The following is a 19,781-nucleotide window of genomic DNA, read 5'->3' as shown; positions in this document are numbered from 1 at the left end:
GGGGATGTAATTTTTTTTCTTTCCTCCCTTCAAACTAGCACTTGCCCCAGTAAAGTCAAACCATTTCTTATGTGTTTGAATTACTTCTGAAAGGTAATTTTCTTTTTTCAAAAAATCAAATGAAAGGAATTGGGAAAACAGTCTTTTCTTCTACTTAGTTCGCTAAATCTGAACCTTCCTGTGCTACCTTACAACATCTCTTCAGCCTATTTTACAATGGCTAAAGACTGAGCGGTAGTTCAATGGCTGAAAAATGCTACATAAACTCTGACTACTGTACTTCTCCACTCTACCCTTATTAATTCCTAACAAGGCAGGACTGGCTTCCCCGATGCCAAATAGACAGGAACAGACAAATGTCCTTGACAAATATCTTGACAAACCAGAAAAGCATACATTTTTCTAACACACTAGCAGAAAGAACAATCTTTAAGAGAATCTTCTACTGATCTCTGCTTACAATCAGGTGTAGGCTTCACATCTTTCAGCTGGTGCTGAAGTTTCTTTACATTGTTATGTATTTTGGCCAACTGCTGCTGGATTTTTGCTCCTGTAATGAAAAGTCCATACTTTAATTCTGAAACCATTGTGGCTACAATTAAGCTTCTGCAGGTAAACTCCATACTTTCCTTAGTTGAAAGACAGCCAAGAATGATTAAACCAAGGCCATTTCTGTCAGAACCATATGAACAGTAGTTGCCGTTGCTCTACATAAAGCATCTCAGTCCCTAATATTTGAAAGGAGTGTTGGTTCCACTTTTACTGTAAACCTGCAACATGAAGATGTATCTTTTTTCCTTCTGTGGAGACTGAGTTACTGACTACTGTTTTAAAAGCATGATGAGTAAATTAAATTTAGCATGTGTTCTTTAAAGGCATTTTTTAACTTGTTATAATTTTTGGAAAAAGAAATTGCCTTTAACTTTATTTTGGAAATATTAAAACTGTCTAACCATTAACTCTCTTTCTGTGTCTGTGTGTGCGTGCAAGTGTATGTATGAATGTGTATGCATGTTTATGCATGTGTGTGTGTGTTTTTATGTGTGTGTGTGTGTGTGTGTGTGTATATGCATGTGTAGTGTATGTGATTTTTATCTGTGTGGAGGCCAGGAACCAATGTCAAATGTCTTACTTTATTGTTCTCTAAATTACAAACTATTTAATAATCATAATGTAAACATCTAATATGCTGTTTTGTTTTGTTTTGACAGACAGGGTTTCTCTGTATAGCCTTGGTTGTCCTGGACTCACTTTGTAGACCAGGCTGGCCTCAAACTCACAGAAATCCGCCTGCCTCTGTATCCCAGAGTGCTGGGATCACAGGTGTGTGCCACCATGCCCAGTTCCTTCATCATTTTTTGAAGTGATTATGCTGGGATGTTTATTTACATTAGGAGCCTTACGGCATAAACACACTCATTTGTACCTGTGCAAATGATAGTATCTCTTTGTCATAATCAAGTAATCTGTGCATCCTCCTTTTCTGTTGTTTTGTTTCTGCAACTTGTCACAAGCATAACCAAGGGCTTCATTACAAAAACCCTTAAAGGAAACTTTTTTCAGGGCTGGGAATCAAACCCAGGTTTTCTTGTACATGCAAAGCAAGTAGTAGAACACTGAGACACTGGCATTTTTTAGTTTTGTTTTTTCTAACTTATCAATAGGTTTGGAGCCAGAGCCAACATCCAGATTAAGGCTCCAAATATGAGTATTTGACTTTGGCATGGTTCTACTTTATAAAACAAACAAAATTTTAAGAAAATTCTTTATTTTAAAGATCTTTTTATCTTGATTTATATGTTTCTATCTCTGGGTATGTATATACTCACACATGTATGTAGGTCTGAGTGGAGGCCAGACAAGGGCACTGAATCCCCCGGAGCTGTTGTAAGCTTCCCAGTATGGGTTCTGGGAACTGAACTCCAGTCTTCTGAAAGAGCAGCAAGTTCTCTTAAACACTCAGCCATCTTGGTTCAGTGTTTCTCAACCTTCCTAATGTTGCAACCTTTTAATATAGTTCCTCGTGTTGTGATGACCCCACACACACCATGAAATTATTTTGTTGCTATTTCATAACTGTAATTTTACTGTTATGAATCATAATGCAAATATCTAATATGCAGGATATCTGATATGTGACTCCCAAGGTTGCTGCAACCCACAGGTTTAAAACAGCTGCCATAGTTTTACTTTTAAAGTTACAGTCTGGAGCTTTCAGGTAAGCTGTGAAGTTGCTAGTACCTGATCTCTCCGATTTCTTTATGAAGGTACTTAGTGCTATAAACTTTCCTCTTAGCACTACTTTCATGGTGTCTGATAAGTTTGAGTATATTGTGTCTTCATTTTCATTGAATTCTAGGAAAGTCTTTAATTTCTTTCTTTATTTCTTCCCTGACCCAGTGGCCACTGAGCAGAGTTGCTCAGTACCCATGAGTGTGTAATTTTTTTGTTATTTCTGTTGTTGAGGTCTAGCTTTAATCCATGGTGATCTGATAAAGAACAATTGGTTAATTCAATCTTCTTGTATTGAATTTGCTTTGTGACCAACCATATGGTCAATTTTGGATAGAGTTCCATGTGGTGCTGAGAAGTATTTTGTGTGTGTGTGTTTGGGTGAAAAGTTCTGTAGATAGCTATTAGGTCCATTTGATTCATGAACTTTGTAAGCTTCATTATGTCTCTATTTAGCTTCTGTTTCAATGATCTGTCCATTGGTGAGAGTGAGGTGTTGAAGTCTCCCACTATTAATGTTTGGGGATTGATGTGTGTCTCAAGCTTTAATAATGTTTCTTTTATAAATACAAGTGCCCTTGTATTTGAGGCAGAGATGTTCAGCATTGAGATCTCCTCTTGGTGGATTTTTCCTTTGATGAGAATGAACTATCCATCCCTATCTCTTTTGATTAATTCTGGTTGAAAGTCTATTTTATTAGATATTAGGAAAGCTACTCCAGCTTGCTTCTTGGGTCTGTTTGCTTAGAAAACGTTTTTTTTCAGCCCGTTACTCTGTTATTGAGGTGTGTTTCTTATATGCAGCAGAATGATGAGTCCTGTTTAGGCAACTGTTCTGTTAGTCTGTGTCTTTTTACTGGAGAGCTGAGTCCATTGATGTTGATAGATATTAGTGTCCTCTATATATAGGTAGCTGATTGGCAGCTCAGGCTTCAAGTGGGTCCACTAGTAAGGGGAGCAGAGGCTATCTCTGACATGGACTCTGTTGCCTGCTTTTTGATCATTTCCCCCTGAGAGGACACTGCCTTACCAGGCCATAGAAGAGGACAAAATCAGTCCTCATGTGACTTGATGAGCTGGGGTAGGTAGGTAAGGGGGCTCCCATTTTCTGAGGAATAGGGGAGGGCAGATGGGACTGGAAGGAGAGGAGAGGGGAGCTATGACTAGGATGTAAAGTGAATTAATTAACTAATTAAAAAAATAAAGTTATACGCTATAAAATTACAAAGTCTAACAATACACAGAAACATCATCCTTTTCATTTTATAAGGCTTGCTCCTCTATTGAATTTTTAAGTCAAGGAACTTTCCTGAGGCTGAGTGTGGTGGAACTCAGCAGTAAACCATGGCACTCAGGAGGCAGGGAGGAAGGGGTGTGGGCAAGGGTGGAAGCCAGTGAAGGAAGGAAAGGACCTTTGTTAGCAAGGTTAAATAATTAGGAAGTGACTTCTGTCATTTTCCTTTTGCCCAAAGCTCATCAGTTACACAATTATCTTTTGCAATCTTATTTCATTTGTCATTTTGAAATGAAACACTGTACAGCCAAACCACTCACAGACAATAAAAATGCAAGCACTTATCAAAAACCAAGAAATGGTTCCTGAGGTAAGGAATAGCTATTTACTTCTTCAGAGCTGTGATCCATGAAAAAAGTGTGTCTGCTTATATAGAGACTGTGGAGGTTTGACTGAAAATGCCCCCATAGGCTCATAGGGAAGTGGCACTATTAAGAGGTGTAGCCTTGTTGGAGTAGGTGTGGCTTTGCTGGAGGAATTGTGTCACTGGGGGTGGTTTGAAGTTTCAGATGTTCAAGCCAGGTCCAATGTATCTCTGACCCTGCTGTCTTTGGATTTGGATGTAGAACTCTCAGCATCTTCTCCAGCACCATGTCTGCCTGCTTGTTGCCATGCTTCCGGCCATGATGAGAACAAACTAAACCTCTGAACTGTAAGCCAGCCCCAATTAAATGTTTACTTTTATGAGAGATGTTATGGTCATAGTGTCTCTGTACAGCAATAGAAACCCTATCAAAGACAAAGACCATGTGCTCACACCTTTCTGAGACAGGCACAGAGTATTAATAATGAACAGCAAAACTGAAGAACAGAAAACAGTAAAGAAAATTAAAATTTAATTGAAAAGGGAGAAAATGAATTGGACATGTTGGTGTGTGCCCATAATGCCAGCATTTGGAAAGCAGGTAGAAGACTCAAGAGTTTGAGGTCAACCCTGGCAATATGGAGAGCTCAAAGTCAGTCTGGGACACAGGAGACCTTATCTCAAAGAAATATAAGAAAGGGCAAAACAAGCCACCTAAAATAAACAAATGTGGACCCTCTGTATAAGAATATAAGCAAGAGATGGAAGATCACCCGGCCAGTGTCTGCAAAAGCAAAAGTAGCACTAGTTAAGACATCACCATCTAGATTTCTCTATGAATTCAACTGATAGGTGGTATTTCCATTACATCCTATTCTCATTCCAACAGATGAGAGAGAATGAGTCTTGCTACTCCATTACAAAAGATGACTTTTTAAAAATGGTATAATCTTATATTTAGAAAGGAAAATTCCTAGAAATTTCATTTACCTGGTGATACGACAGTATCATGAGCAGTTTAATCTCTATCTAACAAATCAGGACGTTGTAAAGCTTAGTAACAGCCACTATGTTTTTCTGGAGCAATGCTAAGTAGCTTTTTTAGTGTAAGGATTTTTGCAACATGCAGAATCTAAGTCTATAAGATACTGTCACACCCTATGACAATGATTAATATGCATAACAAACAACAGAACATATTTATTGTATAACCTGTAAGTTTTTTGTTGTTGTTGTTGTTGTTTTGTTTTGTTTTTGTTTTTTTGGTTTTTTTTTTTTGTATTTCATCTCAGTATCAGATACAGGACAGTTCTCCTGAGGCAGAAATTGTAGGCAAGGAAACTCAGGCTTGGGAATAACCCAGTGTTATCACTGCACAAACAGTGGTGTATTACTGGGTCTAGTGCTCAGTCAACAATGCCAGAGTACAGAAAGCACAGGAAACCAAGGATTTTTAAAAAAAATATTAATAGCATTTGCTGATTTATCAACTCAAAATCAAGTCTTTCATATTAATATGGAAGAAATAGACTTAGAAAAACAATTCAGTTATAATAACTGAATGGTAACGGGAAAATAAAATAAATACATGTCCTTAAAAAACAAACTTCTCACCAGCTGTGTGTCTCCACAGAACTACAGCACAGCAAGTGCACAAGGACAGCAAAGGGCAGCATTAGATCACTCGACAGTTTATAAATCATCATGAACCCAACTTACTTTCTGTCTTCCTGCTGTTTATCAGTTTATTTTCCAGCTCTTCCAGCATACTGTGCTCAGTTTTGAAGTCGCCTCTTTGGTTGTAGAAATGATTGTGTTTATCTTTTTCTATGACAATAACTCTTTAGGAAAAGAAACAACGTATAAATATAATTTAAATGTTTCAATATATGAAGATATGCACAATAATTACTATTTTATGTTCAATACATTTAAAAATAATATTCTTATTACTTAGGCTAATAAGGGTAAGGGATCAAAATATTAGCTAAAATAAAGGTTACTAGTTAAGTCCACGTTTAGCCAACTATAATTTGAACTATTACATATTTCCTTTGAAAATACAGAAGCCTTTGGCTTTGAGGGTCTAAGTGTTAGTTACACTTAGTGTTATATTTTATTTTCTCTTGTCTTACTTGAGAAAATAAAGATATTCTGTTATGTGTGCAGACGAGAGACTAACTGTCCTCTGAGAGGCTCCAACCAGCAGCGGATTGAAACAGATGCGGAGACTCACAGCCAAACATTGGATGGAACACAGGGAGTCTTGTGGAAGAGTGGGAGGGGGAAAGTGGAGGATAGAAGGACCCAGAGGGGACAGAAGCTACACAAGAAGACCAACAGAGCCAACTAACCAGAGCCTAGGGGGTCTTGTGGAAACTGAAGCACCAACCAAGGACCATGCACGGACTGTACCTAGGTCCCCTACACAGATGTAGCTACTGGGCAGCTTGGTTCATGTGTCTTATTTTCTCTTGTTTTACTTGAGAAAATAAAATATACTATGAAGGAGGTTTTATTTTCATTTTAAGTTGGCAAAGAATCAATTTTCTCAGTGTTTGTTTTTCTTCTCCCACAAGGTAAATATGAATATTTACTCTCTAATTATAACTATAATATGCAGCAGGATGTCTCTAGCCAATGACATCACTGCACACAATCTGAGAGGCAATGTTCTCCAGTTTCCCAGAGCTACTCATCTTGCAACACAGAGAAAAATTTATATAGATAAACACACTGGAAGAAATAGGTGAGACTGCAGCAAGTCCTATGGGCTAGAGGATGTGTCCAGGAGGTTTTTGTTGTTTGTGAGATGAAGCAAAAGGTAAGAGAGAAGCTGAAAGGATTTCATCCTCTATTGAAACTTTAATGGAAAGGCAATATATTTTTATACTCACTGATTCTTTAATTTTTCTGCTGTGCGTATGAATTCTGCTTTCTTCATCTGACTAACTTTCTGCTTCCAGTTCTGAAGCTGAAAAGGACGAACTCCACCATCATTCTGCACAGTGAACAAAAGTAGCCTTAATGATAAAAGTGGCAAGAGATGTCTAGAGAAATAAAGCATCAACAGTGTCTAGGGGATAATCATGTGTCCAAGCTAGATTTTTAGAAGACACACTTTGGGGGCTGGAGAGACTGCTCAGTAATTACAAGCACTGTGCTGTTACAGAGGATCTGGGTTCAGTCCCCAGCACCCAGATGACATCTTATGATTGACTGTAACTCCAGTTCCAGTTCTGATACCCTCTTCTGGCCTCTGCAGGGACCAGACATGCATAAGGTATGCACACACACTTGCAGGCAAAATATCCAAATAAAATAAATAAATCCTTTGTAGACAAAAGAAATTCTATCTTAAAATGCTAAGTTGAGCATGAAATGTTGTGTCCAAGGATTATTGACAGAAATATGTAATTTATTCACAAGTCATTTAGCATCTATGGATTTAACATTGTGATATAAAGTCACTCGAAAAAAGTTTTAAAGAAAAAAGAATAAACAATAAAAAGTAGACAAAACTAACAAACAAAAAACCAGAAAGTGTGTTAAGTGCTAGTAAAGAAATAAAGGGCCTGAGGTGGAGGTGCTTATATTCTGTTAGAACACCCAAAGGGTCTATTTGAGAGGTTCACATCAAAGTGAGATAAGCATTGTACATTCAGAAGGGAAGGTGATTAGGTCAAGGGATTAGGTATGTGAATTCTGAGGTCTGGAAAGGCTGCCCAGCAGAGAAAAGACAACTTTGGCAAGAGATTAGTAAAGAGATGAAAGTAGATTGGTAAGTATGTGCTAGAAACATAGATGTTTTAGGGCCCAGTGAATTTTACCAGAATGTATACTTATCTGTTGTTCAATGTAAAGGAGGGTATCAGCCAGTCAGGAAAGGACGTGGACACACATATAGGGAAATAAACATGATGGGGTCTTAAAGAGAGCGAGAATAAGAGAAAGGGGACCACTGTGAGAGGTGTGGAGGGGGGATTGCAGAGGTGCCTCAATAGCCTTCAGAGAGAGCAATCGTCACAGCATTCCCCTGAGGTGCTTCAAACCAATCTCCAAAGAAATCTAACTTTTTACAACCTTTTGGAGTGACAATCAGTTTCATATCACAAGATTTAGTTTAACCTTATTAGGATGCAAATTTTCTTTCATCATTAATAAATGGTAAAATTATGTGTATCCCAAACCACTGTTTTAAAACAAATTTCTATATGATTTACTATCAGTAAATGTTTGACTTGAAGATCCATTTATATATCTACACACCCAAGGTCACATAAAAATTTCTCACACAGGGACTAGAAATATGGCTTAGCAGTTAAGAGCGCATGCTGCTCAGGCACAGGACCTAAGTTCAATTCCCAGTACACACCATGGAGTGCTCACAACCATCTGTAACTCCAGCTCAAGGGGATCCCAGGCCTCTGGCCTCTGTGGACGCCTGCACTCAAGTGCATGTTCACACACTTCCACCCCAACAACACAAATGCATACTTAAAAATAAAGTAAATCTTGACTTGAATCTGAAATGTCTCACAGAGGCTCATGTTTTGAATCTGTGTCTCTCAGCTAGGCACAATCTCAGAAAGCCACAAACCCTTAGGAGATGGGACCTGGATGACAGGAGTAAGTCATGAAGGGTGAGTCTCTGGAGTCTGCTTGCCTCTGGTTCCTGCCTCATTCTCTGGTCCTGGCATACTGTGATATGGATAGCCTCCCTACACACTCCCACTACCACAAACAGCAGCTCTCCTATGCCTTTCCCACTTAAAAATTGAATCCTCCTGGATTCATCAACAAGAATACACCTTTCCTCCATTACTGTGGTAGCAACAATATAAAAATAATATGAGAAAACTAGCACCAGAAAAATAGTCATTATGTAACTACACCCTATGCAAAAAGCCTTTGGAATTGGTCTGTGGAAATAGTTTGCAAGTGCCTGTAGATTCAGGCTGGGGAAGTCCTAGAGTGTTGAAAAGATTTAAAAAAATGTGAATCTGATGGGAGTACGTAAGAACAGAATGCCAGCGGAAATGAAGACAGTGACAACTGTACTCCAACCATCCAGGCAGGAATGAAGACAATTTAAAGAGACACTTGTGTCCTCCCTTCAACTATCAGGCTACTGAGGGCCTGAGACTGAGGATTAATGGGCTCCAAGAATTTGGAATTTCCCTGGGGAGTCTTACACTAAGAGAGGAAAAAGGCTAAAGCCTGGTAGAAGCCACAGGAGAACCCTGTCTCCAGGAAAGAGATTTCATGTAGTTCTGACAATGTATCAGACCACTTTGTAGGAGAAACTGTAGCCCAGACAATGACAGGGCACTGACAGGGCAGGGCCAAGCTTGACTGGGACCATTTAGCTACAGAGACCTCCTGATATCTGTGATAATCTTGATTGTCAAGTTAGCAGAATTTAAAATCAGGGAAACAAGCCTCTTTAAAATCAGGAAACAAGTAAGGAATTTTCCGGATTAACAGGGTCCTACACTAAACAGAAAGGAGAAGGTGAGCTGAGCACAGACATCCATCCATCTTTCTCCTGGCTGCAAGTACAGTGTGACAAGCTGCCTCAAGTGCCTGCCACCATTGACTCCCCTGCCATCCTGGGCCACACCGTCCAACTGCGAGCCAAGACAAACCCTCTCCCTCCTAAGCTGCTTTCTCAGGTATTTCGTCTCATCAAAAAGAGAAGTAACTAATATACCCTCTAACCCAAAATCTCACGCCAGGACCTGAAGATGGATTTAAAGAACGAAAGGGTCAATGGGTCTCTGAGTAAATAATCCTTCTCTACTTTTTACCATTACTTGTCTGTTTACCTGGCCTATTTAAGGTAGATGATGATCCTAGTTGGTTAATGCTGCTAGGGTCCAAGCTCTGACCCTAACAACTTCCATAACAGTCCATATAGTGACAAGGACTTTCAATTGGAGTAAAGGCCATTCATGTTACATTCTGACAAAATATTCTACCTATGTCATGTAAATATAAGTGAGCTGCACTAAGAAGTAGTAGACTGATTTTTTGATGGAGGACATTTCAAGAGAGCATTCAATCTACAGCAGTTATTTCTGCCTGCCCTTACCCACATTCACAGCAAAAATCAGGAACAAAATAGAACAAAACAAAAAGCAAAGTTGAACTGAGTGAAAGCTCTATATTCTAGTAAGAAAAGAAACTTACAATAAGACAAAGATGGTGAAAAGCTTAACATCATTAAAAAGAAACTGAGCATTCAGTACTGTGGCAAAGGAAGGATGCCTTGAGAGCACTTCAGGAATTAGTGAGAACCCATCTACCATGGGCTCTGAGGTGAACATTTCTCCAGTACAGCCTGCTGGATAAGGTTCTGCTACCCAGGCACTCAGAGGCCACTTGTTCTAGTGTATTTTCTATTACTGTGATATAACATTGACCACAAATGTAACTTGGGGAAAAAAAGATTTGGCTCTGTATGGTCTATCATGGTGGAATGTCAAGTTAAGAACTGAAGTAGAGACCACAGAGAAATGCTGCTAACTGACTTTCTCCAGACTCAGGTTTACCTACCTTTCTTACACTTGCCTAAGGATGGAACTGCCCACAGTGGTCTGGACCCTCTTCATCAACTAGCAATCAAGAAAATGCTACCACAGACATGCCCATAGGTCAATCTGAAGAAAGCAATTTTTCAACTGAGCTTCCTTCTTCCTAGGTATGTCTAGGTTTGTATCAAGCTAAGAAAAAATATCACACCACTGTAGTCCAGTGGGATCTGGCTAATGCTTGGCCTAGTGGCATTATTTGCTATTATAACCACATGATGCTGTCTACAGGCATAGACAGCACAAGAGTTACAGGGTCGTAGGGGCTTCCAACAGGATTCCAGAGGAAAGCCTAGGAGGACAGGCAATATGTAACAGAGTCATATTCCCTCCCAGGAGTTCAAGAGAGAGGAATGTATGAGACTTTGAGGTTGAAGCCTAAGCTATGATAAGACTCAAGGATACTGTAGACAATAGAAAGGTGGCTTACCTAACAAACAAAACTAGACACCCAATAAAGGCATCACAAGAAAGAGGCCACAATGGAGAGGCAGTGCTACCCAAACCCACTGGAGCTCAAACCCTGATCCCATATGCTCCAGAGGCTGGTTGTGGAGCCAGGCGGTTTAACATTTGGCCCTCTGGCTTTCAGTCTAGCTTTGGTCCTATCCCTTACTTCACTCTCCCATTATTCTCTTTTGGAATGGGGGTGTCTCCTCTGTATCACTGTATGTTTAAAGTAACTTCATTTTTTACTTCATAAGCCCACAGCTAACAGATGGCCCCAAGTCTCAATAGACTATAGAGTTATACTTCTGAACGGTAATGGGACTCTTAAAGTTGGATTAAATGCATTTGGGCTTTATGAGATGGTCACGAGTTTTGAGGGTTGAGTAAAATGTTGCACAGCCTCATGTTTTCAATACTTGTTCACTAACTGGTAATGCTATTTTGAGAAGCTGTGAAGCCTTCAGGAGGTGGGAACTAACTGGTGGAACGGGGTCACTAGAGCAGGTATCTGAAGATTATAGCCTGGCTTCCAGTTGCTACTTCACACACTGCTTGCTTCTTGGTCTTCCACAACAAAAATGGTTTTCACCGTCATGAACTGAGCCACTCCACAGTGTTCTGTTTATTGTTGTCATCATCATCTTCTGTGTTTTCCAGACAATGTAATCTGTGTTAACCTATAGTCAAGTTTGCAGATTATTTTCACTTGCTAAACCTGGAGTGGGGTGGGCCTCTCTGGCGAAGTTTCTATTTCTTGCACTCTCTAACCCCTCAAATTTGATTTGGTCTTATTTCTCTCTGAGTGTGTGTGTGTGTGTGTGAGTGTGTGTGTGTTCTATTTAGTGAGATATCACTGTCACTTTTTTTTTCTTTACTTCTTTAGGTATGATTCCTTGTTGCAGGATATTTGATCACACTGTGAACTGAGATTGTGAACTAGAAAAACCTGTTTCTAGTTATGATGTGGCTCAGCCCTAGCATACACCTTTAATCCAAGAGCTTTCTGTAAACCGGATTAAATAAAATTAACCCTTGGTCAAGAGGCCAAGAAAGCAACCAGTAGACAGGAAGTGAACATGGGGAAAAAAACAGAGAGTGAGAGGCAGTCCGGGGACAGATAGATACACAGGAAATAGAAAGGAGGGACATTCCATTTGAAGGGCTTTTAAGACATCATGGAGGAGCTTTTTCCTTCTGAGATGTTGGCTGAGAAGGAAGTTCAGCTGGGTGACTTTTTTCTGCCTCTCTGAGCTAGCAGGCTTTCACCCTGTCATCTGGCTCCTGAGTCTTTATTGGTAAAAAATTGAACATCTGGAATTTTACTTTAAAAACAGTCATTCCCTTTTGTTCTTTGAATATATTGAACGGATGATTAAGGCTGTGCATGGCAGTATATCTGTAGTCCTAGCTGCTCTGGAGGCCAAAGTAGGAGGATTACTTAAACGCTTGAGTTTTAGGTCAGCTTGGGCAACATAGAAGGTACCCATCTCAAAGTAAACAAACAAAAAAAAAATCCCAACATAATTAATATAAAGTCTGTCTAGCACACCCAACGTCTCATCTTCCTCTTTACTACTTTATTCCTTCCTAGGTGTTAACTCTACTTTGGTTCTCTACACTTCAGTTCTTTTTGTTAAGAAGTGAATGCAATATACTGTGGCAAAGCCAAAAGCCAAGCTTCTGGAGTGTGTTTTGTTGCTGTATGTTTAGTCAGTTTATGAACTAATTTTGTAAAGTCTTTATCTTTGTCTTGTGTGGTACTATAACCTCTATTTGGCTTTGTTCATTCTAGAGTCTTCCAGGAAAAAATTATTTCCTTACCATTTTCCAGCTTTGAGAGGTTGCCTTCACTTCTTAGCTCAAGAATCTATTCTAGCATGACTGTGCTTTCCTGCTTCTGTCACTGTATTCACCACGATTAACTCTGATTCCCAGGCTATCAAAAAGGGACCTTTGAGGTCATGCTGGGTCCACTCAGATAGTCCAGTATAATTGTCTCATTTTAAGGTCTTTAGCCACAGCTGCCAAGTCTCTTTTATGATAAGAAAGTTATATACTCACAGGTGCTGGCCATTAGGATGTGAAAAGCGCTGAAGATCATTAGCCAGCCCTATACATGTGCATGACTTTCTACAAAAAATCAGTTTTGAAGATCATTTAAAATCAGAGAATTCTGGAATATACATTTTGTTTTTAATTTTTAAACATTTTAAAATATTTTAGGCACGTATGTGAGAGAGTGTGTGTTTGTGTTCTGGCCTCAGAGGTCAGAAGAGGGCACCATATCCCTTGGAGCTGGAGTTAGAGGTGGTTGTGAGCTACCCAATGTAGGTGCTAGAAGCCAAACTCTGGTCCTCCAGAAGAATAGCTCTTCACCACTGAGCCATCTCTCAGGCCCCATGGAATGTAGTTATTATTGAAGGGCTATTCCAATCAGCCAAGAGACATAGAATTCAGGCCATTAGAGGGAAGTCCACTAGAACCAAACCAAACAACACAGAGTCCTGTCTCTGATGTAATACCTGGTTCAAAACCACTATCATGCTATTGTTAAGATTCTTCAAAAATGGGGGGTGGTGAGGTGGCTCACCCGGTAAAGCGCTTGCTATGCCACATGCACTCCTTGTGGTATTCAGGCACATGCACACACACATACACAACACATACACACACATACACACACACACACTAATAAAGTTTTACAATGTTTTAAAGCCATAAGTCAACAACCAAAATGGCTGAAAGAACAGCAGCTCGGAACAAACAGGAAATTTGAGAAGAGCAATTTTCAGCCTTGAAAGGTACTGTGTGACTCTTCCTGAATAGATATGAACAAGTCTGCTTAGTCCAACAGACCAAAGTAAAGATTTCCTACTTGGGGTTTCTATTGCTGCGATGAAACACCATGACCAAAATGCAAGTTGAAAAAAAAAAAAGGATTTATTCACCTTTACACTTTCACATGACTATTCATCAGGGACTCAAACGGGGCAGGATCCTGGAGGCAGGAGCTGATGCAGAGACCATGGAAAGATGCTGCTTACTGGCTTGCCTCCCCTGGCTTGCTCAGTCTGCCTTCTTGTAGAGCCCAGAACCATCAGCTCAGAAGTGGCCCCACCCACAATGGCCTAGACCCTACCCAACTGATCTACAATCAAGAACATGCCTTACAACTGGATCTCACAGAGGCATTTCCTTAAGCATCTCTCCTCTCTGATGACTCTAGTTTGTATCAAGTTGACAGAAAACCATCCAGTACAAAGTCCAACTTGGTGAGCCAATGAGTTTTATATTTTTACTTGTAAGAGTATGGATGACAGAATACCTAAAAGGGAAGAAATTACTCACAGATAGCTGCATCATTGAAAGCTCATGCCAGCATGGGTGACAGCTCACAAATGCTGGGAACCTGAGGCTCACTGCATAGCATGCAGGCGGCTCAACAGGTGGAGATTGACTTTACCAGGCAGTACAGCTGGTCTCTGCTTCTTGAAGGGAGCTTGTCTTGTCTACTTCTTCTAGGAAGCTGGGCTAGTCTGAGAGTGTCTCTCAGCATTCCTTTCTGCTTATATAAACTTAGAGGGGGAAGGCCCTGGTGCATTTGGTCAATTTCAGGGACTTCTTGAAGCTTCTGAGTTGTTTAATTCCTGCTTCTTTAAAACATCTGGAGTCTTTTCTTTATATTTATTTTTAATTTATGTGTATGGTTATTTTTTTTTTTTTTTTGTATGTATGTCTGTGCACCACATTAAGTGACTGGTATCTGCAGAAGCCAGAAGAGGGCTTTGGATTTCCTGGAATTAGAAGTACAAACGTTTGTTAGTCAGCCTGTGAATACTGGAAATCACACCAAGGCCTTCCTGAAAAACAAGTGCTCTTAACCATTGAGGCATCTTTCCAGCCCATATCTAGAATCTTAAGAAGCTTTCCTGGAGAATGCCCTGTTTCACCTGTCTTTAGAACGCTCTGGGGCTTAATGCGCTTCCCTGTAGGAGGAAGCATTTTAGAGGAAATCGCTATAAAACTGAAGGCTGCACGGGAACAAAAACATGTAATGCAGAAACACTAAAGAGTACAGATCCCTTTACTTTTCAAAACAGGTTTAAACTGTATAGTCTCCCATACCCTAAGGACTGTGCATAAAGTATTCTATGAAACACAGAGATCTTTCTCTCCCTACATGAACCAAAGCAAAGGCCATATGAAGGCAGCAAGAGAAAACCTCACAAGAAACTAGTCCTCATAGTACCTTGAGTTCGAACATCTAGCCTCTGGATAAGTAAGATTAATTTCTGTTGTTTAAGTCACCCCATCTGTGGTATTTTGGTAAGTGAATCCTGCTGACAAGAATGTTAGATCTTTTTGGTAGAGATTTCTAGTATCATGAGACTAAATGGTAAGAGTTATCTTTTCTCAAGAAAACATTTGTGGTTTTAGGTTTAGGAGAAATGTTCTTTTACTCATCTGACAAATACTGAAGTTCAGTGTTAAGGTGCGTATGTGTATGTTTAAGGGTGTGTGTCTGTGTGGTTGGGGAGCTACGGGGAGGAATATGAAGGATAGACACAATATAAACTTGTCCAAAATATCACAACATAGTACATCAATAATTCTAACTTTTCACATGTGTGTAGTTCCTGTGTTGTTACACATACACATGGAGGCCAGTGGTGGCCATTAGGTGGCTTCCTTAATTGCTCTCCCCCTTATTTGTTTTATTTTACTTTTTTAGCTAGATTCTCTCACTGAGCGGGGCTCACTGATCTGGCTAGGCTGCCTGGCCAGCGAGCCCTAGGGATCCACTCTAACTCTCCAGCATGAGGATTACAGGTACATGCAGCAGTACCCAGTCACAAACTCAGGTCCTCAGAGTTACGCAGCAAGCAGCTCACCAACCGAGCCATCTTCCCAGCCCCTATTTTAATTTTTTAAAGTCTTGATATTCTTGGGAAATGCTACTTCATCACTACTGTGATTCTCAGCTATGAGGTATATACTTAACATAGAGTTTTTCAATCTCGGTATACTGACATTACTGAACAGATGGCTCTCCAGGGGAGAGACTGCCTTCCAGTCTTTACTAGGTGTTAGCAGCACCTTTTGGTAGTGGTAGTTAGTAGCACATCCTGCCCTTTGTGACCACCAAAGAAGTCTCCAGGGACTGCTAAATGTCATACAGTGAAATAGACCCCCAGGCCGTTCTGAGCCAACCCCTGTAAAGGCAAACACCGAAGCAGAATCATGGCACTGTATGCCAATAACAGTTATTAGGAAGCTGTTAGGAAGGTAGAGCAGGATGTAAAACGTTAGAATGATGCACATGGGGAAGTCGTGTTGGACTGCAATATGGCGGAACGTTCTCATGGAAAAAGACACTGGACATCATTACACCACTGTAACCAGACCATTTTTGTTTTGCCTTTGAGGAAAGTTCTCACTGTGCAACCTGTACTGGCCTCTAACTCTTGACCTTGCCACCCCTGCCTCCTGAATGCTGGCGTTACAAGCATGTGCCACAACTGAATGGCCATGCATTTTTTTTTTAAATATATACCTAAAAACATTTTAGATAATCAATTTTAAAAATTCATTCTATGTTTTCTCTTAATACACTTGGGAACTCTAGAGCAATATAAAAACGGAGAGAATAAAGAGAAAACAAAGTGTAAGAAAAATCTTCCCTAGATGGAATTTCCTTAACTTCACAGTTAAGGAAACAACAAAGCAAACAAACAACAACAACAAAACCCACGGTATTCCCTTAGAAAAGGAAGATGGAGCCAGTCTTCAACTCACAGTAGCACTGCTTCACATCTGGACCGAGTCACAAATATTTACTAAGCGCCTACTATCTCCAAGCGTCTTGGACACCCAGCAGGCACAATCCTCGGCGCTAGGAATGAAACGGTATGTCTACCTTCCTGATACTTAGGGAAGCAGAAACATAATTTAAAACAGGAATAAAATATGCATTATATCCTGTGGTATTAAGTGCTGAAGGGAGAGGAAAAAAAAAAAAAAAGAGGCTGAGGCAGAAGAGAGGTCTGATCACCTGAACAAAAGATCCCCATTCCACCCTGTGGAGGCTGGGGTCCTTAGGACTCCCATCTTGGGAGACACCTATCCGGTTCCTCCTGGTGCTGTGGCACCGCTGCAATCAACAGATCCGCATCTCGGCGCTCAGACTCTCTCCAAGGCCGCTCGGAGCCCTGGACCGCTGGCGACCTCACATCCAGAGCCCCCAACACTCGCTCCCGTTTTTGAAGAGAGGAAGTCCTCTCACGCGGCGCGGGGGAGCCGGGGCTTCCACGGAGGCCCGACCCAGCGCTGCACGGCCGGCCGCGGCTCTGCCATCAGACCCCAGGCCCGCCCGGAGCAAGGCCCCAGCCTCCTCCCTTACCTGTTGCGGCGTCGGCGCCGCTCCCCCGCCGGTGCCCGCGGCCGCGCCCGCCACAGCCCCGGCGACTGCTGTGGCCGCAGCCGCCACCACCACCGTAGTCAGGGCCGCCATGTTTCCTCGCCGAGACTCCCGCGCCCGTGCGCGGGATCGGCTCCCGTGGGCGCTCTCCTACGCTCGGCAGACGGTTCCGAACCGCTGGACCACAGGGGCGGAGCGCGAAGCCCAGCCCAGCGGGGCGTGGCTGCCAGGGCCTCGGCCACTCGGGGACGGGCAGGTCGAGGGCGGGGCTTGGCGGGGGCGGGGCTTGGCGGGGCGGGGCTGCTGAGGGCGTCCCTGTGAACGCTGGGCAGGAGAGAGTTAAAGGCGGGGCTCGGAAAGGGCAGGGCCAACCCAGGTTTGTGGGTTGCGGATGAGGGTACCGGACCTGACTTGGAGGCAAGATGGACAAGGGGCGGTTGTGGGGCAGCGCGGGCTCTGCTGAGTTTTGTGTCAATATGAGCTTTGTTATCGCTGGCACATGTTCTGTTCGCTCATGCCCAAACCTGCCGAGAAACGCATTGTCTTCCTTTAAATTGTACTCGTGTTATGCCAACGTATGTGCTTTTCATGCGATAGGACTGTTTCCTGTTTCTGTTTCACATGCTGGTGAAACTTAGTGATAAAGCATGCGGCTGAGTTCTAGCAGTACCTGTTGTTTTATATTTTCAAAGAAAACAAAACAAAACAAAAAAACATTCCCGGGAGAAGCAGGTCTCAGATCCAGGAACGCCATTGCAGCTTTCTTAGGACGGTATTCGTGGGATGAGAGATTCCTAAGACTCTTGTGTGGGAAGCTGAGAAAGAAATGGATCTTGCTCTTCTTAAGCAACCAGTGGCAATGGAGCTATCTTCTATGCGGCCTTCTGCCTCTCAACTTTAAGGGAATGCATTCATCATTCTCGCTCCTGCCGTATGTCAGGAGCCATTCTAGATCCGGGGAGTTCTTGGTTGAATTCCATATGCAAGATTCTTCCTCTCAAGACTTCTAGGACGGAATATAAGCAATTAAACAATCCCTGCATTTAACAGCAAGTATTTTGGCAGCCCCTTGGTGGGTGCTTTGCATATGCATTTACATGTAATCCTCACAGATAACTAGCTTTAGCTAAGTAATTCAAAGAGTATCGTTTCCATTTTATGAATAAAATTAAGGAAGACTGCATAGGAAAAGACTAGGCTACAACCCCCACCCCCCGGCCCCAGATAATACAGGAGGACATTAAATAGGCCGTCGGTGTGATTCCTCTGCATTTCCAAAGGTGTGGATTTAGCCTTCATCTATATACAGAAGATCATTTTGAATAAGATTTAATGAAATGTCTGGATGTGATGACTGGGTCTAGAACCTTCTTAGTAGGCCATTGCAGATGGGGGTGGGGTGGGGTGGCAAATGAGCTTGCACTGACTGGTTTGGAGATGTCATACAAGGACGTTTTTCAGTACTGAAACCTGCTGCCTGGCAGTCTAGTGACAGAGACACAGAATCGACAGCGGGCTTTATCGAAAAGAAGGCTGTGGGCCATCTTGACAACAGCAGAGCCAGTGGGCGGAGAGAACAAAGCCTGTATTTGGGGGTGCAGGTGACCCCAGTGTTGGTGGTAGCTGGAAGAAAATGTGTAGCCAAGGAGAGATTTTGCTAGGTGTTTTGGCAAGGGCTGGTAGAGAGCATTTGTATAGTGATGCAAATGACCCAGTGAAGAGCGGAAGTTTGATGCTGCAGCAAAGAATTGCAACCAAGACCATGGGAAAGCAAGAGGGATGGAGCCCAGGACACAGGCAAGGCTTGTTCATAGACACCATACTTAGCTGGTTTTCTAGTATAACCCAGGACCACGTGCCTAGAGAATAGTGCTGCCCTCAGTGGAAAGGATTCTCCTTTAACAGTCAACCCCCCACTCAGACACGCCCACAGACCAATCTTATCTAGACCATTCCTCTCTCCGATGACCCTAGGTTGTGTCAAAGCTAACAAAGACACACATTTAGTATCGATTGTAATTTTGTGTCTAAACCATTTAATAATTGCATCTCAGATGATGAGCTTGAGTCTATCACTTTGAAATGAGCTTCATACAGTAATTTTGGAGTTCTTTATTTCACCGTTAGATAGGAAAATAAACTCAAATGTCATCTACATAACTTTCTAGAACATACAGAAAATGCCAGCTCCCAGATAAAGCAAAACAAAACCCTTTTGCAATAAAATATTCTTGACAGAGAATTTTAAATTGAATCCATACCCTTTATATAAATGCACAAGAACTTGTTCACCAAGAAAGCGATATCCACGTTTGGAGGCACAAGGTAGTAACCACTACAGTTGGCATGCTGAGGCAGGAGGACTGGGAATTCTGAGACAATTTAAGCTAATATACCAAGATTTATTTGAAGAAGAAGAGGAGGAGGAGCAGCCAGGCACAGTGGTACAGGCCTGTAATCCCAGCACTCAGGGAGGCAGATGCAGATGGA

At 41.6% G+C, this 19,781-nt stretch overlaps 1 protein-coding gene across 2 annotated transcripts in view; it reads right to left on the bottom strand.

Moving 5' to 3' along the window:
- Positions 1 to 17,470, bottom strand: part of Ccdc112 (coiled-coil domain containing 112) — a 29,294-nt gene extending 11,824 nt beyond the window's left edge. Inside the window, exons 1-4 of one of the 2 annotated variants that reach the window (XM_060377304.1) lie at positions 17,274 to 17,470; positions 6,728 to 6,831; positions 5,550 to 5,671; positions 461 to 550 (exon numbers count right to left, since the gene is read on the bottom strand). In XM_060377304.1, coding sequence (XP_060233287.1) covers positions 461 to 550; positions 5,550 to 5,671; positions 6,728 to 6,831; positions 17,274 to 17,384 — 427 coding nt within the window. In that variant the 5' untranslated portion in view covers positions 17,385 to 17,470. The remainder of the gene's footprint in view (positions 1 to 460; positions 551 to 5,549; positions 5,672 to 6,727; positions 6,832 to 17,273) is intronic. The other variant, XM_021652559.2, reaches the window with a different exon arrangement.
- Positions 17,471 to 19,781: the final 2,311 nt, after the last annotated feature.

Source organism: Meriones unguiculatus, chromosome 2, assembly GCF_030254825.1.
Source record: "Meriones unguiculatus strain TT.TT164.6M chromosome 2, Bangor_MerUng_6.1, whole genome shotgun sequence".
In the NCBI taxonomy this organism is placed as follows: domain Eukaryota; kingdom Metazoa; phylum Chordata; class Mammalia; order Rodentia; family Muridae; genus Meriones; species Meriones unguiculatus.
This window is presented reverse-complemented; position numbering and strand designations above follow the sequence as displayed.